The sequence below is a fragment of the Gossypium arboreum genome, chromosome 12 (genome assembly GCF_025698485.1).
Source record: "Gossypium arboreum isolate Shixiya-1 chromosome 12, ASM2569848v2, whole genome shotgun sequence".
Taxonomy (NCBI): domain Eukaryota; kingdom Viridiplantae; phylum Streptophyta; class Magnoliopsida; order Malvales; family Malvaceae; genus Gossypium; species Gossypium arboreum.
Genome location: NC_069081.1, coordinates 107,487,539 through 107,514,955, shown reverse-complemented (window position 1 = coordinate 107,514,955; position 27,417 = coordinate 107,487,539). Strand labels below are relative to the sequence as shown.

General features: G+C 32.6%; 2 protein-coding genes, 1 long non-coding RNA gene and 1 other non-coding gene across 5 annotated transcripts; 1 reads left to right on the top strand and 3 right to left on the bottom strand.

The window, feature by feature from the left end:
• The first annotated feature begins 1,802 nt into the window (after nt 1-1,802).
• Nucleotides 1,803-3,513, top strand: LOC108478708 (mitochondrial outer membrane protein porin of 36 kDa-like). Its single transcript, XM_017781183.2, has 5 exons — nt 1,803-1,904; nt 1,999-2,085; nt 2,310-2,371; nt 2,505-2,731; nt 2,824-3,513. The coding sequence occupies exons 1-5, from the start codon at nt 1,862-1,864 to the stop codon at nt 3,128-3,130; spliced, it is 726 nt and encodes a 241-aa protein (XP_017636672.1). The 5' UTR covers nt 1,803-1,861; the 3' UTR covers nt 3,131-3,513.
• Nucleotides 3,514-4,113: 600 nt separating this feature from the next.
• On the bottom strand, nt 4,114-4,186 carry TRNAA-AGC (transfer RNA alanine (anticodon AGC)). Its single transcript has one exon. It is a non-coding gene; the product is annotated as a tRNA-Ala (tRNA).
• A 775-nt stretch (nt 4,187-4,961) lies between these two features.
• On the bottom strand, nt 4,962-8,420 carry LOC108478513 (protein NRT1/ PTR FAMILY 4.6-like). Its single transcript, XM_017780970.2, has 5 exons — nt 8,328-8,420; nt 8,136-8,241; nt 7,742-7,959; nt 6,188-6,628; nt 4,962-6,086 (listed from the first exon to the last, which is right to left on the bottom strand). Exons 1-5 carry the CDS (start codon nt 8,328-8,330, stop codon nt 5,115-5,117), a joined length of 1,740 nt encoding a protein of 579 aa, XP_017636459.1. The 5' UTR covers nt 8,331-8,420; the 3' UTR covers nt 4,962-5,114.
• A 15,409-nt stretch (nt 8,421-23,829) lies between these two features.
• LOC128285675 (uncharacterized) lies at nt 23,830-24,706 on the bottom strand. 2 transcript variants are annotated; one of them, XR_008276202.1, is made up of 2 exons: nt 24,426-24,706; nt 23,830-24,134 (listed from the first exon to the last, which is right to left on the bottom strand). It is a non-coding gene; the product is annotated as an uncharacterized LOC128285675 (long non-coding RNA). The 2 variants fall into 2 exon arrangements; XR_008276203.1 differs by having other exon boundaries at nt 23,830-24,128.
• Between the last annotated feature and the right edge of the window lie 2,711 nt (nt 24,707-27,417).

Below are 27,417 nucleotides of genomic sequence, written 5' to 3'. Positions count from 1 at the left end.
TAATTTGGTAAATTATTTATTGCTATAAATAACACGACTCGATTTTAGAAAAAAAATATTGTACAACAAAATCGATTTCTAAACTGATTTTTTTCCAACAAAGTCTTCTCGAAGGTTGATATTGTTCATCCAACTCCGGAGGTGCTGTGCACTTGCTATTCCGACCCCGGCTGCTGTTTTCATTGAACTTCTCTTTTCAGTATGGATCCCTCAAGTTCTCAAACTATTATTACTATCAAATTTCAAGGCAATAATAATTACGTATCTTGGGTCGCTTATGTTGAATTGTGGTTTAGAGGGCAATGATGCAAGGATCATCTAGAAATTGATGTTAATGAAGTTGATGAAATTGGGTCGCTTCTGTTGAACTATGTAGTTTATCGTGGCATTTATTTAACCCAAAGCAACTTTCTTTGTTGCAGTCCTACAAAACTTCTTACAAAGTTTGGACTAAGGCCAAAACTTTATACTTCAATAATATTAGGTAGATTTACAAAGTTGTCTCAAATCTTATTCATCTGTAGCAAAACCAACAGGATATGGCCAATTACTTGGGTCAGGTTGAAACTTTGAAGGATGAGTTCAATGTTGTTCTGTCTCTTACTAAAAATGTTGCTTATCAGGAGCAGCAATGGGATAAATTTTTCATGGTACTTCCTTCGATTAGATTGTGAGCAGATTTAGCCTCGACCCAAGATCAGATTCTTACTAGCCCAACCATTCCAACTCCTGATGAGGTGACTGACTGATTATTTCACATCTCCTCAAACCAAGCCCAAGTTGAGGCAGAAGCCTCTATTCTAGCAGTACAAAAAACTGGCCACAAGGTGATAATCGAAGAGGAAACTGAAGTGGGTCTTAGCCTCCTCGCCATAATCGACCCACTGCTCATGTAGCCCAAGTTCAAGGACATAGACTTCTTCCGCTTTCAACCACCCATGCACAAGGAACCAAATCTGTTTCATTGTTTGGATTAGGTTGTAATGAATATTTATAGTATCACGCTTTGGATCAACCAAGTAAATCTTTTGACTAAGGTACTTCTGATCATAGTTTTGGTAACAAAATCTTTTTTTTCTATCCTTAGTTACCTCCCATTTTACTTCCTCCTCTACAGTTAACTTAGATAATAGATCTCAAACCATTGTTAAAGGTGAAGGAAAATTTTGTTGTATCTCTTCTATGCCTTTTAATATGCTCCAGTATGCCCTCATAACTTAATTTTTATTAAGAAACTCTCTAAACAATTTAATTGTTGCGTCATATTTTATTTCTATTATGTTTTTGAGCAATTGGAGTATCTCCCTACCCCTAAAATCTACATCAGTATTTGTCGCCTTTATTTTCTTGGTGTTTCTTTTTAAATGGTTCAATTCGTAGTACTTCTATCCTCATATATTGTTGCTGCAATTGCATATTTACTCACAAACAAAATCAAAATTTGAAAAAAAAAATTAAGCAAATGAACATAAAAAATGGCAGTATCACTAATGCTGGTATTTTCAGTTCTTATAAGAGTCTCTTTGAAAAAAAAAAAAAGACTGAAAATAATAGTATCCTTCTCACTATATTAAATTAAGTTGTCACTAATTCACAAAAGTATAGGCAAATCCAAGATGAGAGACATCTGATTTAGGCTGGCATTTTCGATGGACCGTATTATTGGTTCCTGGAAATTTCGTTTCATACAGGAATCTTTTGTTTGTCACTACTTTTGAAGCTTCCTTTCTGGCTCATTCTTCTCATTCTCAATAAATTTTCGTGAAACAATATATATATATATATATATATATATTAAAATTAAAACTGGTTAATAAACAAGCTGAAATCCGCTGTTTAAAAGCTTAAACAACAAATTATCATGAATCCTGGTTTATACTTTGCTATAGGCAGGAAAGCTAGAGGTTACTTTATAACATTGTTTAATACAGATTCAGAATTGTTTCCTTAAGCACTTGCTGTTCTTCATTCATGCTTACCATCTGAATGTTTTGTTAGATCTTCTGTACAAGGATTATGCTCAACCTCAACCACTACAGATTCGGTACCAAAGTTATGATTGGAGTTTTGATTTCTCATGCCAAAGTAATTTTTCTCCTCTTATTCTCTTTTATGTTTTAAGTCTGTTTTCCAGGAATCTGCTTTTGGCCATATATATATATATATATATATATATATATATATTAATCAAGTTGCTTCTTGCACAATTGAGTTGAATTGAGTCTATCATATGCAGCAGAATTTCTTGTTTGTAGGAAATTCAGCTGATGATTCATTTCCTGGCTTACAAAGTTTTTATGGTTTTACAGTTGAAGAGGTTTTGCCTGGATTGAACACAGTTTTTAGAGTTGTTGTTCCAGATTCAAGCCAGGTACTTAATAATATGCTTTAAATTTTCTTGTCATATGAAACTTGAACAATGTAATGCACAATAAATATGGACAAGAATCTATTGTAAGTATGCACAGTGCTAAGTCTTACGGCAATGGTGATTGCAATAACAGGCAGAACTGCAATACTTGCGTGATTATGTGGGGTTTAGTGCTGGAATAGGACTGAAGGCAAACTCTGCACATGGATTTGATCCGATTGCTAACATCTCGGGTGTAATAGGAAGCACTGTCGTCTCTCTTGGAGCAGACCTGGGGATCGACATAACAACAAGGACTCTCAACAAATTCAGTGCCGGTTTGAGCTTGAATAGTGCCTTCCTTATTGCTTCCATGACCCTGTGAGCATGCAGTATATAAATTTAGAGAAGAAAATAGAACTGTTATTGTTAGAATAGAAGAAATAAAAAACCTAGCATCTGTGACAATGCAGGAGTGATAGTTGTGACAGTGTAAAAGCATCAGTTTATCATCCACTGAACCCCCCAACAATGACTGCAATTGCAGCTGAGTTGAAGCATAGGATTTCCAGGGATGCAACCACCCTTACATTTGGAGCCCAGCATGCACTGTTGCCATATACATTGGTGAAGGCTCGTATGAATACTGATGGCAAAGTCAGTGCTGTTCTTCGGCAGGAAATTTGGCAAAGGTTCTATGTCTCCATTGCAGGGGAGCTCGATTTAAGGGACAACAATAGTATTCCTAGAATTGGACTTTCAATGGCAATCAAGCACTAGAAAGAATACCCAATTCATCATACTCAGTTGATTTGGTCGCCACAAAATCGTAGTATTTACTGTTATGTATACAGGTTCCTTGTATTAGTGATAAATAATGATGTGAAAGATATCAAATAATGCAGAAAAAGTTAAGTTAATGAAGGGTTCATCGGAAGTTAAGCCATGAAGCAGCTGCTAATGTTGTGGAAACAATTGCAGTGAAAACAAGTGTTGCATTTGCATATGAGAAAAGACAAGATTGCAGCAAGAGGAACTCATGAACTAGACCAGGCAATTCTTGGTATTATTTTTGTGTCATAATCATATTGTATAAATTTTGATAACTTCATATGATCACATTTTGTTCCGCGGTATCATATTTTTTGTTATTTTTTTACAAATCATGTTCTTGGTCATGGATGACAACCACAACTACAAAAGCAAAGGCAGCAAGAACTAAACAGGCACACATCAAAACCCATTATTCCCTGTCTTAAGCAGAACCCAGTCATATAGTTACAGAAAGGTGGCCTGGAGGAGTCCATCTCCATTACAATCTGAGAAGTGACATGGGGAGCAGCTGCAATTCCTTTCATGTCAATCACATCATTTCATTTGCAGTAATCCCCTCCCCAGGGACATTAACAGAGAAGCTATCTCGCAAAAACTATGAACAATAGACAGTTGCTGATCAGCAATACCAGCCACTCTCGCATATATTTACATATTCAGTGATCATCATGTCAGTTGGTTTGATTTTCAAAATTTTCTCATTACCCTTGCAGCTGCCTGCAAGTAAACACACAATAACAAAATTATATATTTTGAGGCAACTGTTACAAGAATCATAAAATAAAATTAAAATGTGCTTGGAGCTGGCTCCTAGTAAGGCACCATAACAAAGTTATATTTTAAGGAATGAAGTCCCATTCTGAGCAAGGAAAGAGGGTTTGGGAATCGGAACATGGAAGCAAGAAATCCAAAAAATAATTAAAATGATTTGGAGATGCGGGGTATCGATCCCCGTACCTCTCGCATGCTAAGCGAGCGCTCTACCATCTGAGCTACATCCCCTTTGTTGCAAGGCTTCAATCAAAATTAAAATAGAATAAAATTATTTGCATCCAAAAGCAGGAGGTCTAGTCTGTTTGATTGTTATCTAGTCATTTAAGGCAAACCTTTTGAAAAGAGAGTGATGATTGGAATTCTGAATGTTACTCTTTTTTTTTTTTTTGGTGAAAAATGTTACTTATTTTGATCAATGTTAGTTATTCACCTTGCAATTTGCAGGTATGTTGTTGTATTTCTTCATTTGTTATTTGTTTTTTTTGTGTCCGTATAAGGGTAGGCACATGCTAGCCTTAATGTTTCAATTAATGATGATGAACTGTTGAGTTGCCTAGAAACCAAGGAAAGATGACTTGTGATTAAGCACATGAGAATGCAGGACCACTACCAAATTTATTGCTCTTATTTCAATGGAATATTTATTTCGTTCCAACATTTCCCGGTTTCAGGTACTCAACATATTGTCGTCAGATCAATCAAAGTGGGGATGGGCTGACATTGCCCTTTTCCTCCCTTGAAGAGTCCAGCTAACATGCATATTCGAGGTCACTGTTCCATTACATATTACACTTTTCATTTACTTTGATCTCAATCTGTTTACAAGTAAAAGTTGCATGCTATACTTTAAACACCCATACTCTCGTTAGTTGTTAATATTGCTAATTTCGTGCCACTTAGACATCCTTCTTTTTATTTGGAGGCAGGCAAATATTTCAAGATTAAGCTGTTTTCTTGGATGGTGTTGCTCTTGAACATTCAGTAAGCAAAGTAAGTGTGATGATTTGTGCACTCTGCCAACTTTGCGGCCATTTCTTGACTCGTTTATTAGCTGATTCAAATGTAAGTGAAAAGGTATTAGACATTAATCATTCATATAAATGGGGTGTACAACTGATGAATTTGGTTGACCACAACTAGTCGATCTCTAGATATTTTAATCAGCTGTGCTTTCTGTTCTGTACTTGTAACGGTTTGCCCAGAAGAGATAATGGAAGAAATTTAGACTGCTAAGTATGCACATTAACCAATAAAACCTCTCTAGGTGGTAGTGATTCAAATTGCTACCAAAAAGCCATGGCGTGTGTCGAAAGATGCTGGTAATATTGTTGACCATTGATATAAGCACTGAACTGAAATAGTATCCCATGGAAAGTGAAGCCCAAGAGAGGGAAGTGGCCAAAGATCTCATGCTTTTCGGGGCCTCGGTGAAGAAGAAGTCCATCATGCCGGCTAAGGTGAAAAGATCAGCAGATCCCAGAAACAAGTACTGGAGAGCTATCCATAGGAATGTGATCGGTAGAGGCTCCGCAGAATTAAGTAGCCCCGACTCGATTGCTACCTTTTTCCTCTTCATTTCCACTATAGCTGCCACTGCCATTGCAATGATGGATAGAATCAGCCCTGTTCCTATTCTCTGGAGATGAGTGATTCCCATTTCAGTCTTGGTTACTTTCCTGGCAAATGGAATCACGACATGGTTATAGGTTGGTGCAATGAGCATCATGAAGATGACAGGGAAGACAGGTAGAGAAGCTGGTGGAACTTTTAAGGAACCAATCTTGGTGTTCATGGTGGCTGCTTGTTGAATAGAAAAGGTAGAGAGCTGAGCAAGGCAGCAGTTCAGCATTATAGTGCACATAAAAACTGGGATTATTTTAAGCACTACCTTCACCTCTTCTACTTGCTTTACCGTACACTGTAACATTGGGCTAACTGTTTGTTCTGTGACTGCTTTATTTAGGAACTCCAGGTCTTCTGTAAGAGTCTGACTTGGGACCTTCACCTTGGTAGCATTCCCTTCTTCACCGGTTTCAGTAGTGTAGGATGAGGGACTTGTCTCCATGCCCATGACTGCATTGCTTGGATTCTTAGACTTGCAATTGTTGTAAACTGCTGCAATTAAAACCTGTTGGGCATGAATGAGAAAGGGTTACTTAGTCAAGCTCTAGCTTTGCAACTTGCAGTGCTTTTGTACTCTTAAATTTAAATATTCGTTTGAGTTTCTACCTTAAACATTGTGGTAATGGGACTTCCTGCTGGAATCTTTGTCCTGTAAATAGGAGAGCCAAGGAGAAAAACGGGGATAGAAGCCAGTATTGCAGCAGTAGCAACACCAAAACCCCATTGCCACCCTTTGTTGTCTTCAATCCATACCACAAATGTTACTGCAATTAAAGCTCCACAAGAGAGGGAGAAAACATAGTAATTGAAGAAGGATGATCTCTGCTTCCTCCCTTGTGGGGTGGTATCATCAAATTGCTCAGCTCCATGAGGGGGAAGTGAACCTTTTATTCCACCAACACCTAGTGCCACCAGATAAAGTCCAGTAAACAACATGGCTGCTTTCTGCAGATTGACTTTCTCGCATTGAATTTCAGTGCTTGCTGAAGCACAAATTGGTGGTTTCAATGAAGGTGTGTGAGCTTGCACTGTGAGTATCAGTAAGCCCTGTTGGATTATTAGAATTTGTTAAAAAAAATCAGGTAGAAGCCAAGTAAAAAATATCTGCGGGAAAACAAACAAACAAACAAAAGTCCCTATTACTTATTACACATCTAAAAACAATGGCAAATGGAGTTTTAATGGGCACCATATTCTTTTGGTCACACTACATTTACTTTATGAAGATTGGGGGAGCTTGTATGGCACATACACTTTTGCCCCCTTAATTGCATTAATAACACCCGCTTTTAATCAAGTTTTTACATGGTTGGACATGGACTGCATTTAATTGAAGTGGACTCAGATGGGGAATTAGACGTGGAATTTTTTTCTTCCACCAATAAAATTTCTCTAAAGGAAAAGCAGATTCATTTGTGGGACCAAGCCCAGTTGCCATGAAATGTAAATTTACAATGCTAGGACAGGCCAAATTAACACTTTCAATCTTTGTATTTCCCCCTGCCCCACCCCTTCTTTTCATTGATCATTATTGGCTAGGCTTGCCCTGTCTTACTTGCGATGGAGTCATTGTTCTGAACCCATTGATAATGTGTCAATTGTAGGTAGGGACATCATCAGGTGGGCCTAGGGTAGTAACATATCCCTTTGAAATGCTAATTGGGACATGCAGCATTGTTCACACATGCTTCTAGATGAATGAAGCATTAAATGTTTCGTCGTGCTTGAAATAACAAACAGATACTTTGTGGTGATTTCTGTTCTACACCCTTCCTACCAAAGAGACTTGAAATTTATGTTACCCGAATTTGGGTGTAAGTTTTGGATATGGCTAATTGCCCAAAACAGATATGGTCAGGTTTTTTTAAGTTTTTACATGTATTGTGAGGATCTTTGAAAGTCATATCTCCATACCCATATATCAAACACAAGCTTTTGATGCTGAGTAACTCAACAAAAATGAAAAATCGGAGCAACATAGCTTGAAAAAGCCGATTAAGTGCTCTCTTGACCAACTTGTACCCCAGTTGATGGCAGCTTTTGTGCTGGTCGATTTTCATATTTCAATATTCGGCTAGTTTATTGTTCTAAGCTTCCAAAGAAAATGGGGAAAAAATTAACATAAAGTTGGAAGAGTTTAAGTTTACTAAAGATTCTTACCATGAATTCTATTGCAGCACTTGTCAAATAGAGGCGATAGGTGGTGAAGAAAGCATCCGATAAAAAGCCACCAAGGACAGCAAGGAGGAAGGCTGTTCCCATGAAATTGGTAACAATGTTTGCAGAACTTGATGGAGAGTAGTGCATGAACTTTGAAAGGTATAGCACAAGGTTGCTTGCATTAGCCAGGAAAGCTAGATTCTCCAGTATCTCCACCACTAGGGTATAATTTAATTGCAATATCAATATAAGATAATATAACATATCGTAAAAATTTCTTTCATATTGTTGAATTTACTATATCTAAACTGTTCTTTGCTGCAACAACCAAGTTGCGTACTTTTGTAAGACCTTGGAATCGGATAAAAACAATACAGATGATGGTGCTACTGACCTAGGACAAAGGAGGCTGCTAGCATGCCACCGTGTTGGTCTCTCTTAGCAGGTTTATTCCTCCAATTTACATACCCTTCCCATTTGTTTAACTCTTGTCCTTCTTCCTGCAACATGAACCAGCAACTGCATTAGAATCAAGTGGCAAAGCGTGAAGATAAAATAAGAAAAAGGAACAAGATGTTAAGATCACCATAGCAACGTTTATTGTTATTATTATATTTAGTGTTTTAAACTCAAGTGGGATATCTCTGGTAGAGAAGAATTTGATACAGAATTTCTTGAATAAAAGGTAGTAGAGATTTGAGTCATTTATATAGACAGAAAATATGTGGTCCAAGCCTTAGAGAAAGGTCTAGACCCAATGATAATGACTACTCATTTCCTCCTATATTGTCAGTGTAGGTTGTAGATTGAAGGGGAGGGAGAGAGAGAGAGAGAGATACTAGTGGAGGTGTATTCTTATCTAAGATCACTTGGTTATAGTGAATCATACAGGAAATGATGATAAAAATGAGAAGCATATTAGGTTAGGAATCAAGACCTGTTTGCACACTTGTTATGATGATTGAAAAATGCTGTTATGTTTTCTGTTTTAGATGGGCTTCGATTACCCCAGATGATATGCCTAACCATTATCATCAAAACAACACGAATAAGAAGATTATTTGAACTTCATGATGATGGTCATATTTATTATTTACGCAAAGGAGCTCATAAAGAGGAAAGAATTGCAAATATTAAGGCCAACGTTTTCATGGAACCAACTGGATTAATTCTCAGGTTCTACTTAAACTTGTCTATTCATGTCTAAGGAAATTATGATAGCGAACATGTGTAAGGAGATTATTTTCTAGTTGATATTAGCTGCAAATTGGAAATGAATGTGGTGTCAGATGATTGCCTGTCCAGACTGTGCAATACATAGATGCCCAAACAAGGATGAGTATCTGAGAATGAGATATAAAAATAAAAGAAACAAGTGGAGTAGATTAAATGAAGCTATAGTGATATGATGTTGATGAGGGTAAAGTTAAGATCCTTGCTTTCTGTACATGCCCCACACCCACACTCACTCTTTCTGGTGGTAATGCCATTGGGACTTAAAGCTAATAAAAGAGAGATAAGTGCCTTTTCTACTTCCACTATCTGTGTTTTATCCTCATAAATCCTATATTTTGACTTTCCTAACACAGATAAAGTGATGAACAGTTGAAATTTTTTCTTGTATAAAAAAGTTGTTCCAGATCACTTGGATTAGGCTGATTGAATTTCTAATCTGACAAAAAGAGCTAATCTCTTTGTCATGTCGTGTCACCGTCTAATACATGTGAATTTACTGTCCGTTTTTCATGTTGCTACTAGTGTTTTCAGCTTCAATTCTCACAAGTCAAGTCACTACAAAGAAGGCCATCTGAGGAGTGTGGTGTACTATTTGATTCCAATGGCATTACCTTCATCACCGGTTTCCTTTGTAGGCCACCTGAAAGTCCCTTTGCTCAGCCGATTATGTGGACGTGATAACGATGTACCTTTTCCAAATCTCCAAATTGGGTGGCTTATAGCCTTTTAGGATTGGGACCAGACTTCCTTCCATTTGCTTGCATGCATATATTGCCACCCATGCATAGATGCTTTTCATGGGACACATCGCTGAAGCTTTCCGGCCATAACAAATAACTTGGAAGTTAGGTGTGAGTTCCCACAAGTTTTTGCCCTTGGCCTTGATATGGTAACCATTATAATGAAACAATGTAAGGTGAATGAGCATTTTAGGAAACAATAAATAAAAGCCAATGAAATTAAAGGGCGATTGCATGTGCATTAAACTAGTATATCGAGCAGCATATCTTGTTGACCAGAGCAGGAATGGGCATACTGTAGAGGGTGGACAGTGTCACTATACGCCCAGCTCCTTTGCCTATTGATGAAGGAAGAGTCGTACCGGACGTAGGCCGATGTTCCGTCACATACCACCGCCCACTGATCCATGCCCCCCTTCCGCACCTCTTTAAAGATTTTATTCATTTTTTTGAGTATAATAATTTTTTTAAAATCATTTTAGTCATCTATTTAATTTTTCGTCTCTTTTAAGTCTTTAATTTATATCTTTTTATCAAATTAACATTTTTCAACTTTTCTGACATGGCATACATATGAATTGTCGTGAAAGGCACGTTGGCATTTAATAAATTTTTAAAATTTTAAAACTTACAAAATATAAAAATCATTTTAAAATTAAAAATATTTTTTATTATTTTAAAAAATTAATTAAATGTTAATATATCATTCATGTGGCAATCTACGTATATGTTACGTTAGTAAAGTTAACAAATATTAACAATTTTATTCATTTTAGAGTGATTTGATAAAAAATACAAATTTAAAAAGAAAAAAGATGAAAATTAATATTTTGTAAGCATTGGTTAATAATATATTTGGATGGGATATAATCCTAACATTAAGCCAATAAACAATTATTTTAAAAGCTGATCTTGATTCTGCCTTTCACTTCACTTCACTTTTTCTTTTCCTTTTAAATTATTTAGATTCTGATTCTATTAAATGTTTCATCTCCTCAATCTCAGTACACTTAAACTGAGGTTTTGGATAACCAATTCCACTATACTTAATTTCCTCTCAAATATGTTTTAATGTTGTAGTTGACTTTGATTCCATTTAGTAGTGTTTTTTTTTTTTTGTAATAATTTGATTTGATTTTCGGTTTTCTATTATGAGTTTCAACATTATTCGATAAAATTTTAAAGTATTTTTTGTAAATATCTTTTTATAATTTCATTCAAATAAAAAGATTAAAACATGTTAGAGTTTTTTACTCTTTTCAAAATTAAATTCTAATTTATGTATTTTAATTTTGAGACATTGAATCATTATATTTTTAATTTGAAAATCTTGATCTCTTCATCTAATTTTGCTGTTAAAATTAATGGTATTAAAGGTAAAATAATTTTCAGCCCTCAGCAATTATAATTTTTATCAATTTGATCATTACCTTTTAAGAGTGTATAAATTTTTTAAAATTTATTTTTGTCATAATTTAATAAAAACATAAAATATATATAATTGTTAAAAATAAAAATTATAATTTTAAAAATATATATATTAAAATTTATTTAAAATTCAAAAATAAAAATAAGCTTAATTTTAAAATATAAACAAAATTTTCAAAATTTTAATATTATGTAAATCAGACTTTAATCAAATTGAAAACCAATTAAAATATAATCTAAAAATCAATCCCATTCGAAAACGCAACAATTACATATTAAATTCACAGTCAACATCCTCTTAAAAAGACCACAAAGGCCAAGGCAAAGCAAAAGTCAAAGGTTTAAGCTTTTATTTGAATTCCATCAGGTTGATCTTGAATTTTGGATTTTACTCTAATTGTAGTTTAATTGACTGAGTTGAAGAATAGATAAATTTGATTAATTCCAATCACTATTCCAATTTTAAAATTTTCATTTTATACACAACTCCAAATAATAAATACATTAAAAAAAGATGTGTCATAGCATATACATCATTGCAATTTTATAGGAGGAGAGGTGATTCATTCCATAATACAAATATGTCATATAAATACATAAATCTCATAAAAGTCATTATATGTATAGAGTCATCCACAACATTCAAGATGCATGTATCATAACAATTTATTATTTTAATCATTTTTTTCTTTTCTTACTTTAATCGTCTAATTATGAATTTTATTATTACACTTTATGAAAATTATCAAATTAATATCACCACTTTAACTTATGAGAATTTAATCATCATATTTTACTGAAAAGTAAGAAGTTAATCCAATTATTGATAATCATGTGAACTAAAATCGTTGATTTTTGTTAATTTATTACATATAATAATTAAACTGATGAATTTTACTAATTCATTGCATATAAATTGTTAAAGCTTCTAATTTGAAGTTTGAAATGTTTACTAATGTTACACAATTGGACTAACTTACTAGTTTTCGTAAAGTATGAAGATCAACTTCTAACAAAATTTAAAGTAAAAGGTTTTAACTTCTCAATTTTCATAAAATAACGATAAAATTATATTTTTAAAAGTGTTGGCATGCTTTTATACTTAAACCTATTTTAAACATATTTTTTTACATTATCATTATGACATTTGAAACCAAATATTCACTAATTTTAAGCTTAGTGGTATTGTAGTTAATTATTTTAATTTTATTAAAACCAATTTCACAGCTTATTGAAGAGTTGACAATATTGAGCATGACACACAATTATGTAATATATAAAATAAAAATAAATAACTAAAAACACAATAAATAAAAAACATGACATAAATATGCAAATATATCAAAATCTATATAACACAAATTATTAACAAAAAAAATTACATAAAATATGAAATGATATAGCAGTGACAACTAAGCCATAAGTCTGGTACATGTTTGCCCAACATGATAAAAAGAGGGAAGGAGATATGGCAATAGTTGCGTTGTGGCCACATATGGTGGGATGCATGTTTCAACGTTTTTGCCATGCGCGCGCCACTTATTTATTTTATGTACATCTATGAACTCTGGACTGGTAACTAAGGGTTATTCGGGGAGTAGTAAAAGAATTTTATTTGTACAATTCTAATGCGTGCATGTATGATATGAGTATTGTTATACAAAATCTGACAATAATATATTTTTATATTGAATTTAATTATATGTATTATTTTTCATTCTGCTTATATTTTAATTATCTTTTTACTACTTAGGTTGTATAATCATATTTTTCCGTTACTAGTCATCCATCTTTCGGAAGATGTTTGATTGTTAAGGGTTGCTATATTGTGGGGCTCTTCAAGTAGTTCTGGAGTTTTCTCAAACCTTAAAAATTGAGTTGAATCTAATAATAATAATATTAGATTTTACTGAAAAATGAATGTAATAAATTTTAAATAGTTAGAATTAATCATCAAATATAATTTTGATTGAAATACTAAAATTGATATTAAGTTATTATGTTTTAGATTTTATATTAAAAATAAAATCATCCTCAAAATAATATTTATTATTTTGTAAAATAAAGAGCTTTTAGTAATTGTACGATTAAAATCTTACGATTAAAACTTCGTTGGTTTAATTGAAAATAGATTTGAAAAATACTTTCTGTGTTTTCTTGTGTTTGTTTCATTTATCCTACCAAATGACTTACCATTTTAAAAATATAAGTTATTTTTCAGAAAAGCTCCTTTTGGGTGAATTTATTTTATATAAAAATCAACTTAAATCAAGTTTAATATTATTATATTATTACTAAATTTTATTTTTATTTTTAAAAATAAAATTAATAAAATATTGTAATTTCTAATATTATTACACATACATATTTAATTATCTATATCTAATCATATAATAAATTATATTAATAATTTATTATTTTAATAAATTATTTAATATTTCAATTTTATTTTAATAATAAATTTTAAAAATAATAATTTTAAATAATATTCTTCATATATTATTGAAAATATTTAATATAAATATTTTAATAATAAATATTTATTACATATATGAGAATACATATTAACACGTTAAATGAAGCTAAGCATTATTTAAACAATACTCATATATATAATTAAAATATTCATATTTTTAATAATAAATATTTATAACAGATATATTTATGTCGTGTTTGCTTTACAAAGAACAATGTCAAATATAAAATAAACTCAATTAAATAATAGAAATATGAAAAATCTCAAATGTATGTTTGTTTCACTGAAAATAGCTTTTATGAAATATTTTTCAGGAAATGTACCAAACAATAGAAAATATTAACTTTTCCAGAAAAACAAATCATTTTCTTGAAGTCATTTTCAGTGAAAAATGGAGCCTAAATTGAGACCCGGTTGATGGGTGATATATACAATATGTACACAATTAAAATAGAATAAATTAGTTTAAATTGTGAGTAAAAATAATTTTAAATATGTAAATAAATGCGATTAAGAATATTAAATGTACTCCAATTGATTTCTAGCTCGTATTGTCATTTTTCTATAGCACACTAAAATGTTATCAATGTTAGGTGGCATTATTTAACATGTTATCAAAATGTCAAGTGAGATATAGTTATAAAATATTAAAATTTATATGCATTATTTAACATTAAAAATATAGTTATAAAATATTCATTTAACAATTGAATGGCAAGTAGAGTGGTAACTTACAAAAAACCATCGTCAATTTTAAGTTAGTGTCAAGTTAAGTTGTAATGTCAATTCAGTCTTTAAACGTTTCGAAACTTTGGTAAATAGTAATAAAATTTTTCATAATTTTTATACAATTATTATTACTATCGATAAACCATCTCAAACCCTTATTATTTTATACAATTGTTATTATTATCAATAAATCTTCTTAAATTTTTAAATTAGAGAATAATAGGTACTTGAGCGAACTTAAACTTATGTCATCATTATGCTTACAATAAACAACAATACTAATTGATCTAATACCCAATGGACAATTACATCAAAATATTTTTTTTAAAATACATAAGTAGATTTTTTAGAAAAATAAAATAGATTATTTAAAATTTCTATCCAAATATATTACGAAGTCACCACAAATTTTTTTCGCAATAATATCAAATAAACAAAAATTTCCAAATCTCATTTTTCAGCATTATTTTTTAACTCAATTAATTTTCTGTAGATATATACAAAAAAAACAAAAAGATATTTTGGGTTCCAAGCCTAGAATGGACAAGGCAGTGTTTACATCCAAAATCTTCTAGTAGAAAGAAAGGACCATTTATCATTTCCTTGTGTCGAATGATTGATACAGAAATTTCTAGTGCAGGTGGGAAATGTCTAAAGAAACGATCTAAATTTTTTGAACTTACAACCATGCGACCCAACTTGGCTGTGGGCTCCAAATGGTCGAAGAGCCTACTTGATCTGACCCGGGACGATGCCATAAGGGACTGACCTTACCATTGCCCCAAGAGTTTTAGATTCTGAATAAAGACTATGGGCCATAGTTGCGGCCTTGAATGGTGTCCGAACTTACTCACATGAACTAAAACCACACTTGAACTCCATTCTTTGTTCATACATGTATCTTGATCTGATTTGCAATGTCTTTGTTGGGGTTAATAAAGGTATGTATTTAGTCGGGATCGATTCAGTTTACATATAAAATCAAGTAAATTGACAATTTTCAACTGCTAGATCGACAAACAAAATAATCAAACTCAACTCTTTGTTCCATTAGGTTGATTTTAGCAGTTTTTGACTTTTTTTAATTATCAAATATTATGAGCTAACATTGACATGGTGTGTAAATACTAAAGACAAATTAAGTCTTATGAATCGAAGTTGGATAATATTTTTATTAAATATTTGGCTTGAAAAGCAATGATAAACACAACCCAAATCTGTCTTACTGGGAGATTTTAATCAGTTGTGACAATCTCAAGGATTGTGAAGTGTTCAGTGACTTGCTTGAAATTTGAAACACATAATAGTAGATGTAAAGTAAAACAAAAGTTGAAATCAAAATGGGAGAAGAATGTTAAGGGCATGCCAGCTTTTCAAGTAAACAGAGTGAGTATGTTGGTAGAATAAAAAATCCAGGCCTTAGAAGGAAAAGATGATTAAATAAGGAATTGGCAGCAAGAAGCTGGAACCATTAAAGAGAAGAGTTGATAATGGAATTTGGTTCTTAAAAGATAGCTATAGGAATGCTATTAAAAATACAGAGGGTGTTAGAATTAAGTGACCCAAATTCTTATTTAAATAAAATACGATGGAAAATAAAATAAAAGTAAAATCCATGTAGAACTAGACTTCTTTTATTTTATTTTAGAATAAGGTTTTTAAACCTTATTAAACTCCATCTATTTTATATTGATTAGGATAAGGTGTTTCAATCCTACTAGAATATGGCTTTGCAAGCCTATAAATAGACATAGTCTATTCCTCTTGTATTTGAGTAAAAATTTTTCGACATAGTGAATTTTCTTCTCCTCGCTCGTGGTTTTTTTTCCGAAAGGGTTTCCACGTAAAATTTATGTGTTCTTTATTTTATTTATTTTATTCTATTTTATTTTTCACAAATTGGTATCGAGCTTAGGGTTATTCATCTCGATCACGGTAATGGCGTCTTTGAAGTATGAAATTCATTGTTGGATCGCAACACCGATTTGCGTTGTGGCAAATTAAGATGCAAGCGCTTCTTGCACAGATGGATCTAGAGGATGCCCGCTAGGATAGATAAGATGCCTTCGACATTAACAGATGAAGAGAAGAAGCGTAAGGATCGAAAGGCATTAACACAATTACATCTCGCATTTGTCCAACGAAATTTTGCGGGATGTGATGAAAGAGAAAACCGCCATTGCATTATGGAAGAGGCTAGAACAAATATGTATGTCGAAAACTCTAACAAGCAAGTTGCATATGAAGCAGCGTCTTTATGCTCATCGTTTGGAGGAAGGTGCGTCGTACACGAACACTAAAAAGTGTTTAAAGAAATTCTCTCAAACTTGGAGGCCATGGAGGTTCAAGATGATAAGGAAGATCTAGGGTTGATTCTACTTTGTTCGTTGCCCTGCCTTATTCAACCTTTAGAGACACGATTTTATATAGCCATGAGTCTCTCACAGTTGATGAGGTTTATGATTCTTTAACCTCGTATGATAAGATGAAGCATCTTGTGGTTAAACCCAACTCTCGGGAGAGGGTCTCATTGTTCGTGGGAGACAAGACCGGAATGTTGATGATGATCGTGGTAGAACACAGAACGGAATCCTCGTGGTAAATCTAAGGGTAGATCGAAATCTTCAAACAGAGGTAAAACTTGCAACTTCGCAAGAAGAAAGGGCACATTAAATCTGAAAGTGCTATAAGCTACAAAATAAGATTAAAAGGAGGTCATGCGAATCAAAAGGAAAACAAACGGAAAATTCGGTGAAGGCGATGTTGTAGAAGACTACAACAATGGTGAACTTCTAGTTGCTTCATCAATGATTCTAAAGTAAGCGAGAGTGGATACTTGATTCAGTTGCACCTTCCACATGAGTCCCAATCGGGATTGGTTTACAACTTATGAAACAAGATCTGAAGGTGTTGTTTTGATGGGAAATAATGCTTCATGTAAAATCGCAGTGTTGGAACAATTAAAGTTAAGATGTTTGATGGAGTTGTCGAACACCGAGTGACGTGCGGCATGTTCCGAATTGAAAAGAAATTTAATTTCGTTGAGTACTCTTGATTCAAAAGGTGCAGATACACAATGAAAGTGGGGTTTTAAAGATTTCAAAGGGTCCTTGTTGTGATGAAAGGGCAAAGAAAGATTGCCAAGTTATATGTTTCTGAGTTCTATCATATCGGTGATGCAATTGCCGCTTCCTCTTCCTTGTCGATGATGATATTACTAAACTTTGGCATATGCGCCTAGGGCATATGAGTGAGAATGGCATGGCGAATTAAGCAAAAGAGGACTTCTTAATGGACAAGGAATTTGCAAACTGAATTTCGTGAGCCTTGTGTTTTGGGAAGCAAAAGAGAGTTCGATTCACTAGAGGAATCCATAACACGAAGGAAACGTTGGAGTATATCCATTCGATCGTGGGGCCGCCCGAGTGCCTTCGAGAGGTGGAGCTAATTATATGCTAACCTTTATTGATGATTTTTCCGAGAAAAGTTTGGGCGTTCTTCCCAAGCGAAAGCGATGTGTTTTCCACATTTAAGTCTTGGAAAATTATGATTGAAAAAGCAGACGGAAAAGCAGATAAAATACCTCCGCATGCACAATGGCTTAGAGTTACGTTCTAATGAGTTTAATAGATTGTGCAAGTCGAAGGATCATGAGACACTTGACGATTCGTCATACTCCACAAAAGCGGCGTTGCGAGCGAATGAACGAACGATCATGGAGAAGGTTCGATGTATGTTGTCAAATGCCAACTTACCGAAGTCATTTTGGGCGTACGACCTCTCATGCATGTTTTTGATCAACCGATCTCCATCCGTTGCCATTGAGAAAAAGACTCCACAAGAGGTATGGTCCGTAATCCGCTAATTATTTCGATTTAAAGATTTTTGGGTGTCCTGCGTATGCTCATGTTGATAATGGAAAATTGGAACCGAGATCCATTAAATGCGTTTTCTTGGTTATAAAGTGGTGTAAAAGGCTATAAGTTATGGTGTCTGAAAATAGAAAAGTTGTGATTAGCAGAGATGTTGTTTTTGATGAAAGCGCTATGCTACCTAACTTATCTCTTAAAGACTCTTCCAATAAAGAAAACCAAAAGCGGTGGAGCATCGATTAATACGTAATCAACTCCTCAAGCCAAGTACAAAATTGAGAATAGAGTTGCTTCTTCACCGCAATACTCTATCGCCAAAAACAGGACAAGAAGAGAAATTAAACCTCCAAAGAAGTATGCCGAGGTTGATCTAGTTGCTTATGCTTTAAATGTGGTGAAGATATAGATGCGAATCAAGAGCCATTTAATTATTCTCGAGGCGATTAGTGTGAAGACTCGAAAAGTGGATGTTTGCTATGCAAGAGGAGATGGAATCACTCCACAAAAGCAGAACATGGGATCTTGTAAAACTTCCTAAAGGTAAAAAGGCATTCGTTGTAAATGGGTGTTTAAAAGAAAGAAGGGACTCTGGGAGTTGAAGAACCCGGATATAAAGCAAGGCTTGTTGTAAAGGGTTACAGATCAAATTCGAGTGGACTTCACAGATGTGTTCTCTCCGGTTGTTAAGCATAGTTCGATTCGAGCTTTGCTTGGTATTGTTGCCATGCATGATTTGGAGCTTGAGCGGTTAGATGTAAAACGCATTTTGCATGGAGAACTTGAGGAAGATATTTACATGCAACAACCAGAGGGTTTTATAGTCTCGTAAAAAGAAGACTATGTTTGCTTTTTGAAAAAGTCCCTTTACGGTTTGAAACAATCACCAAGACAAGGGTACAAGAGGTTTGATTCCTTTATGACTTCTCATGATTTCAAAAGAAGTAGTTTTGACAGTTGTGTCTACTTTAAGAAAAAAGTTGATGGTTCTTTTGTGTATCTACTTCTTTATGTTGATGACATGTTGATAGCAAACAAAAGATAAAGAGAGATAAGAAAGGTTAAAGCCCAACTAAGTGAAGAATTTGAGATGAAAGATTTAGGACCAGCAAAGAAGATACTTGGTATGGAGATTCTCGAGATAGAAAAGCAAGTAAATTGTACCTAAGTCGGAAGGGTACATTGAGAAAGTTCTTTGCAGTTCAATATGCAGAGTGCTAAGCTGTTAGTACTCCTTTAGCGACCCATTTCAGACTTTCATCTACCTTATCTCCTCAATCGATAATGAGATTGAGTACATGTTACATGTTCCATACTCTAGTGCAGAGGATCTCTCATGTATGCTATGGTTTGTTCACGCCCGATTTATCATATGCGATCGGTGCAGTTAGCAGATACATGGCGAATCCTGGTAAAGAACACTGGAAAGCAGTTCAGTGGATTTTAAGATACTTACGAGGCACTACTAATGTTTGCTTACAGTTTGGAAGAACTAAAGATGGAGTTATAGGGTATGTTGATGCTGATTTTGCTGGAGACCTTGATAGAAGAAGATCTCTCACAAAGTTACGTCTTTACAATCGGAGGTTGTGCAATTAGTTGGAAAGTCACTTTGCAAACTACGATCGCTTTGTCTACCAATGAAGTTGAGTACATGGCGATTACTGAGGCTTGTAAAGAAGCTATTTGGTTGAAGGGACTATTTAGTGAACTCAATGAAGACCTTCAAATCAGCACAGTATTTTGTGACAGTCAGAGTGCCATCTTTCTTACAAAAGATCAAATGTTTCATGAGAGAACAAAACACATTGATATTCGGTATCATTTTGTTCGTGATATTATTGCCCGTGGTGATATTGTTGTGAGCAAAATTAGCACTCATGAAAATCCTGCAGATATGATGACTAAGTCACTTCCTATAACCAAGTTTGAGCATTGCTTAGACTTGGTTGGTGTTCATTGTTGAAGTTAAACCCTTAAGGGTTTTTGGAAGAGGTGAAGAACTTGTTTATTGAAAGTTCGCGATGAAGAACTTGTTCATTGAGAATTTGTGTCAAGGTGGAGATTGTTAGAATTAAGTGACCCAAATTCTTATTTAAATAAAATACGATGGAAAATAAAATAAAAGTAAAATCCATGTAGAACTAGACTTCTTTTATTTTATTTTAGAATAAGGTTTTTAAACCTTATTAAACTCCATCTATTTTATATTGATTAGGATAAGGTGTTTCAATCCTACTAGAATATGGCTTTGCAAGCCTATAAATAGACATAGTCTATTCCTCTTGTATTTGAGTAAAAATTTTTCGACATAGTGAATTTTCTTCTCCTCTGCTCGTGGTTTTTTTTCCCGAAAGGGTTTCCACGTAAAATTTATGTGTTCTTTATTTTTATTTATTTTATTCTATTTTATTTTTCACAGAGGGACTTAAGGAAGCTTTTATCAATCATTTGTGTCGTCTTCAAGACAATCGTAGTGAGTACTTGCTTCCCCCAATGGATGCCCCCATTACAAAAAGAAGATATCAGAGAAGCTTTCTTCTCTCTTGGCCACTTAAAAGCTCCTGGGCCTAATTGGGAATTCATGGGTAACTACATTATGTCAAGGGAAAGTCAATAAAACCTTCATCCCCTCATCCCCAAGAACAATGCTTCCTACTATTCCCCTGAAATTCTGGTAAACAAACTTAAGCTGGTTCTTGGAGATGTTATCACTCCTTTTCAAGAATGCTTTTATTCATAAAACACAAATGGGTGATGATGACGTTGTTACGACTATTTTTCGGTTGAAATTATAAAAAATAAAAAATCAGCTTCACAAATATTTGAAAAAAGATATCAATATTTTGGTTTTTTTAAAAACAATGAGCGATTATTAATGTTTTGGTTAAGTTTGACTCAAAACATTTAAAACTATCTTTATAAAAGAAATTTCAAAAACCATTTTAAAAATGATAATTTTAAGTCCTATAAAAAAAAATTTGAATTCAAAAGTCAATTACATGCAAGATTTTAGCATCATTGCATCTCTCAAATTTGATATTTTATTAAATGCTCGTTGTTTTAATTTTTAAAATAATAAATTACCTAATTTTTTAGAACACTCTCATTTTGACCATTCAAAAAAATTCTTGCAAATTTATTATGCAATTTTTAAGGTGTTTTCATTTTAATCACTTAAGCATTAAATCATTTTCCCTTAAAAAAAGAAGAAGATAATAACGTTTCTCTAAAAATTGTAGACTAGCAAGTTATATAAAAAATGGGAAGAGCATGCAAATTGTTCTCGAAAATTTTGAGAAGAGTAAGTTATGGTATTTGGGAAGACCATGTTTTGCTTTTCTCTAAGATAAATAAATAAATAAAATTGAGAAGTGCATATCATAGTTAATCTTTAAAAAAATTAAAAATAACTAGTTATAATATTTCCTTTGAGAAATGATTGTATGAAACAGTGATGAATCTAACTGAAAATACTAAAAATCAAGAGGAAAAATCTGATTTATCATTCTCCTATTATAAAGGGATAGGGATAGAGTAACAGTTTCATACAATCCCTTTTCCGCTTCCCTAAAAGAATGAGAATAGATTGCTGTAGTGTTTTCCTAAAAAGGTAAAAACAATCAACTATAGTGTTTTCAGAATAACTAGCTATATTGTTTCGTTAAAAAAAGAGGGAACAATTTGTTATAACGTTTCTCTAAAAAAGTGAAACAACTAGGTATAGTGTTTACGAAACAAACTATCATAGTGCTTACCTAAATTAGTGGGAACACCCTAGTATAGTGTTTCCAAAGCGACAAAAATAATATTCAAGTATAGGTATTCTAGATATAGTTATTCTCAACCAGCAATTGTTCTGAACAATAAATATTCTAAACAAGAGTTGGTGTTCCAAAAGAAATATTCAAGTGAAACGACAGCATTACTTATTTTACGTTTGATAACACAATTTCTTAAAATATAATATTATTTATCTTAAGAAAGAAAAAAACATTAGTAGTATGTTTAAATTCAAGCCACAAAACTAAGAGACTTAATGCCTCTCTTGACAAACGATAATGGGATGTTAAAGCCTTGAATGACATCCTTGGTGGGGAAATTAGTTTGACCTATTGATGAAGGGTCAGGATGATCTCCTTTAGAAGTTGAACTCTACATGGAAGTATCATGTCAAGACATGATACAATATGCTCAATCTTATTGCTTACCACAACACCAATCCTTATTAGGAAAGGTATAGAAAACTTTGGGACAAAATATGGTAACTCGAAATTCCATTTTAAAAAATTGCCTTTTTTTTAAGAGTGTACTTAGGTGAGGAATTTGCAAGAAGGATTTTATTTATATAAGGTTTTTTAAATTCTAAAATGAATTTATTTGTTTGAGTAAATATTTAAGAGAATTTTAAAATTTCTAGGTAATTCCAAGAAATTTAATTTTTTAAAATTTTATTTAATTATAATTTCTATTTTAAATTTTTATTTTATTAAAACTATTTATAAATTTTTACAAATATAACAATATTCATATTGAATATTTTTATATTATTTATTTTAATAAAATTATTTTTCTTTTATAATTATTTTTAATTTGTAACTTATTTTTTCTAAATCAATTATTTATCCAAAATAAATCAATACAAGTAACGTATGCAAGTAATTCAAATTGCATACTCAACAGATGAGAAAGCTAATAACAATCTTGTAATTAGGATGGGAAAAAGGAAAGACAGGTAAAGCCAATTAGCCTACCACTTAATTTATCTGTTTATTCATAAATAATACATTATTTTAAAATTTACTTAAAATTAAATTCATATCATTTTAAACTACTACCAAGTCTTCATATGCACTAGCTTGCTATTATTACCCCCCAAAAAAATCAAATTAGAAAGGGAGTCTGCAATTTAATGATATTATTTACAACTTCATCCTTCTTATTATATCTTCCAAGTATAATTATTAGACACGATTTTTTCTATTTAAGTATCTTTCTTTTTGTCAAAGTAGGTTTTACAGTTTTATTTCGTTTTATTTTAAATTCGACTCTTAATTCTTGTTAAAAATTATTTGAACCAATCAAACTATGACATATAATGTTTTTAATTAAATAAAATTAAAATTAAAATTTGAATACTATACAAATCCAATATTTTTAGCAAATAATCTCCAAAATCCATGTGTAAAATAAAATACCCAAATACAGCCTCGCATGTCCTTGACGTTGGAAAAACAAAAACCTTATAATCTTATCTTTTCAGTTTTAAGAATTTGAAAGAGGAAAGGGAAAAAAAATTACTTAAAATGCGAAACAACACAAAAATTGGTGTTTGTTTTAATGGCAAATAAGATGAGGCTTAAATATTGGAACTTATGTGGTTTGTTTTGATGGGAGAAATTTGAAGGTCAATTTGCAATATATATATATATATATATATATATATGTTGAGAGAGAGGAGATCTTTTAATTTATTTTTATGTAATATTAACTTTAAATATTTTTATTTAATTTAAAATATATTATCTCATATTTGGATTGATTCAAAGAATTTTTTAACGGAAGTTAACAGTTAGACTAAAAGTGATAACGAAATAAAATTTTAAATACTTTGACAAAAAAAAATTTAAGTACCTATTCATTATAATAGGTCAATTTTGACCTGGGCTTAATATAAATAAACCAATAATGTTCAACCCTCATTAAAACCCAATTCCTAACTTAAGCCCTAAACCCAATTACCCAATACAGATCAGCCCACTATCCTAAAACATTTTCAACCAAACCCTAGGAGTCGCCCTAGCCACTGCCCCCTCCCACGTGCTTCGTCGGCACGTCCAACGCTCGAAGATCAGCTCCCCTAACACCGCTTGTACCAACATGGCAAGTTTCTGCACCATCGCTTCCGTCTAAGCCTGCAAAACGAGAACAAAAAAAGAAAGCAAGACAGAGGGCAGAGAAACATGCAAAGTAGAAGCAGAAACAAGCAAAGAATAGTAACAAATCATATGTAATCGGCTATAAAGCCAAATGAAAAAATCAATGTAAAGGGGGAACCGATTGTTCAAAGAAAAAATACTTATCAATAAAAAAGAGAAAAAGTTTTGACGGTAGTTTCTTTTTTTTTTCTCTTTATTTCATTCTATTCTTTTCATTTTTACATATATTTTATACGAAAATCAAAAGAAGAAGAAAACGAAAAATACCTGAATCGATCTCCCTCCTCGTCGACGGACGTAGTCGGTGTCCGAGGGTCCCAAAAGGCGACGGAGTGGTTGTATGTTCGTTTGTTAATCATTTTCTCCATTTTTTTTAAAAATAAAAACTGATTTAAAGTTCTTTAAAAAAAAAGGAAAAGGAGGTTTCGAAACGGGGTTGAAAGGCCTTGTCTGTGCATCGTCGGCCGCCGGTGCTATGGTGGCACGGTGGGCAAAGAAAGAGCCTTCGTCAGAAGAGATGAAAGGTTTCAAAACTTTTTTTGTTTTTTTATCTAAAAAAATATATATAAAGATGGGTTTTAAAACATTGAATGAAACAGCTGTGTCGGGTGTGAATCCGTGCATTCCCACCTTGAAAGGGTGATTTACATTTTTAATCCCTCCCTTTTGTAGCACCACTTGATCAGGCTTATTTCTTTTTTATTATTTTTTATTTGGCCCTCAAATTTCGTGTGGTTTTTTTTTCAATTCGGTCCCTTGGGCTGTCTTGCTGAACATGCGGAGGGAACCAAGGGAATGTTTTCCCATCTAGTCCCTGCTAGTTTTAATGCGCTTCGTTCGGATCCTTAATTAACTTTCCAGTATTTATATTGAGCACCCCGAAATTTTAGCTTGTTTTCATCCCTGTCCTTAATTCATTTACTTCATTTATTTGCTTATTTTTTAAAAACTGTTGTATTGTTTATTGGGTTTTTTACCTCAATATTATAAAAAAAGAAATTTATACACCAAAATAGGTTGTCAGCCAGATTAATTACGAAAATGGTATATTTTTTTAGGCCATGCCTATCTGACAGGCACAACCGATTTTTTTAATATTAATTTTTTTCGTTAAAAAAAGTATTATTATATTATTTTTTTAATATTTATATTAATATATATGTAAAAAAACGGATTTTATACGGGTAAAAATACCCGAAACGGGTCGAGCCTGTCAGGTAGACACGACAAGTCGTGCCTGACAGGTAGGCACAACACCCCTTGCTCCTGCTGCCTTCCCCCTGCATGCTGCCCATTTTTTCTCATGCATGAGTCTTATCACTCATGGGAAAAAAAAAATTTATGGGGACCTTATAAGCATGGTCCCCCCCATATTGAAGCATTTACGGGTGAGAAAGAAAGGAGAGAAAGGAGAAGGAGAAAAAGAAGGAAGGTGAAGGAGAAGAAGAAGAAAGAAGAAGAAGGAAGAAGAAGAAAAAAAAGGTAATGTATTATTTTAGTAATTTATTATAAAATTATGGTGTTTTGTGAGTTTTAGTATGTAAATTTTTTAAAAAATTGTATAATTATTTTGTTAGTAGTTTATGATTAGGTTATAAATTATTAGTTTTTTGTATTTTGTTATAGTTATTTGTTTTGTTAATAATTTATGGGATTAAGTTACAAATTGTTAGTGTTCAGTGTATTAGTGTATTGTGATTTTTTAGTAATAATATATTTAAAAAAATTATAGTTGATTTGGTTATATAAATTGTTAGTCTTTAGTAGTTTAGTGTATTAGTGTATTGTGATTTTTTAGTAATATATTTTAAAAAATAATTTTATAGCTATTTTATTAGTAATTTAAGATTAGGTTATATAAATTATTAGTGTTTAGTGGTTTAGTATTAGCGTATTGTAATTTTTTAGTAATATATTTTTAAAAAATATGTTTATAGCTATTTTATTAGTAATTTAAGATTAGGTTATATATTGTTAGTGTTTAGTGGTTTAGTGTGTATTAATGTATTGTGATTTTTTTAGTAATGTATTTAAAAAATAATTTTATAGTTATTTTGTGTTAGTATATGATTATAAATTGTTAGTGTTTATAGTTTAGTGTTTTGTGATTTTTAATGTAATTTTTATATAATGTAATTTTATATTATTATATATTTATTTGATAATTTTATTGATTTATTAAAATGTTGATTAAATTTGTTGTTACATAATTTTATAGGTTATTTGGAAGTTCTTCTAATTAGGTATGTTTCTATTTTTTTTAATTGTATGTTTTTATATTTAGATAGTTTATTTGTTTTTAATTATATTATTATTGTTATCTAACATAAAAAAAATTGTAGGTAAAAATGAGAAATTATGAGATATTTCTGTGTTTATTTCTAAAATTTGAAAAATTTATTGTATCTTTTGAAATAAGAAAAACTGAATTGAATTTTTTTTAATTGTAGATTTGTAACAAATGGGTTCTTTGATTGATAATACAAATCACATATCAAGTACCATTAAGGAGATGGTAATAAAATTTTTATTTCATAGTCTTGTTATTGGTTGAATTAAATTATATTGTATTAATTATTTCGCTAATATAATAATGTCAGGAGTCGTACCGCGTATTGAGAGGCCGTGTTAATAGTATAGGGTTTCAGCCAGATGAATGCCTAATACCGTTCTTGGAGTTAGCCGGGTTCGGATCAGCAGCATTGATCCGGAGTTTTGATCTGCGATATGACCTGATTTCCGCTTTAGTCGAGCGATGGCATTCGGAGACCCACACATTTCATTTGCCGTGCGGGGAGTGCACCATCACTCTAGAAGATGTTGCAGTACAGCTCGGGCTCCCTATCGACGGGAATGCGGTCACGGGCATAAGTTCGATCTCCAGGCCGGCAACCCTTTGCTATGAATTACTTGGACGCTCGCCAAGTGAGGGGAAATTTGCTAGTTTGAGGTTGTCATGGCTAAAAGCCAATTTTGAGTATTTGCCGAGTACTGCCAATGAACGGGAGGTGATGCAGGCCGTTCGAACTTACATTATGCACCTTATAGGGGGTGTACTTATGAAAGAATCAAACGGTAGTACTGTTCACTTGATGCACTTACCCCTATTATCTAATTTGCATAACACCCGTTCATATAGTTGGGGGTCCGTAGTGTTAGCCATGTTGTATCGAGAACTTTGTCGGACGACAGATCCTTCTGCGGTGGACATAGGCGGATGCCTCATACTACTGCAGTCGTAGGCACTTTACCGGATACC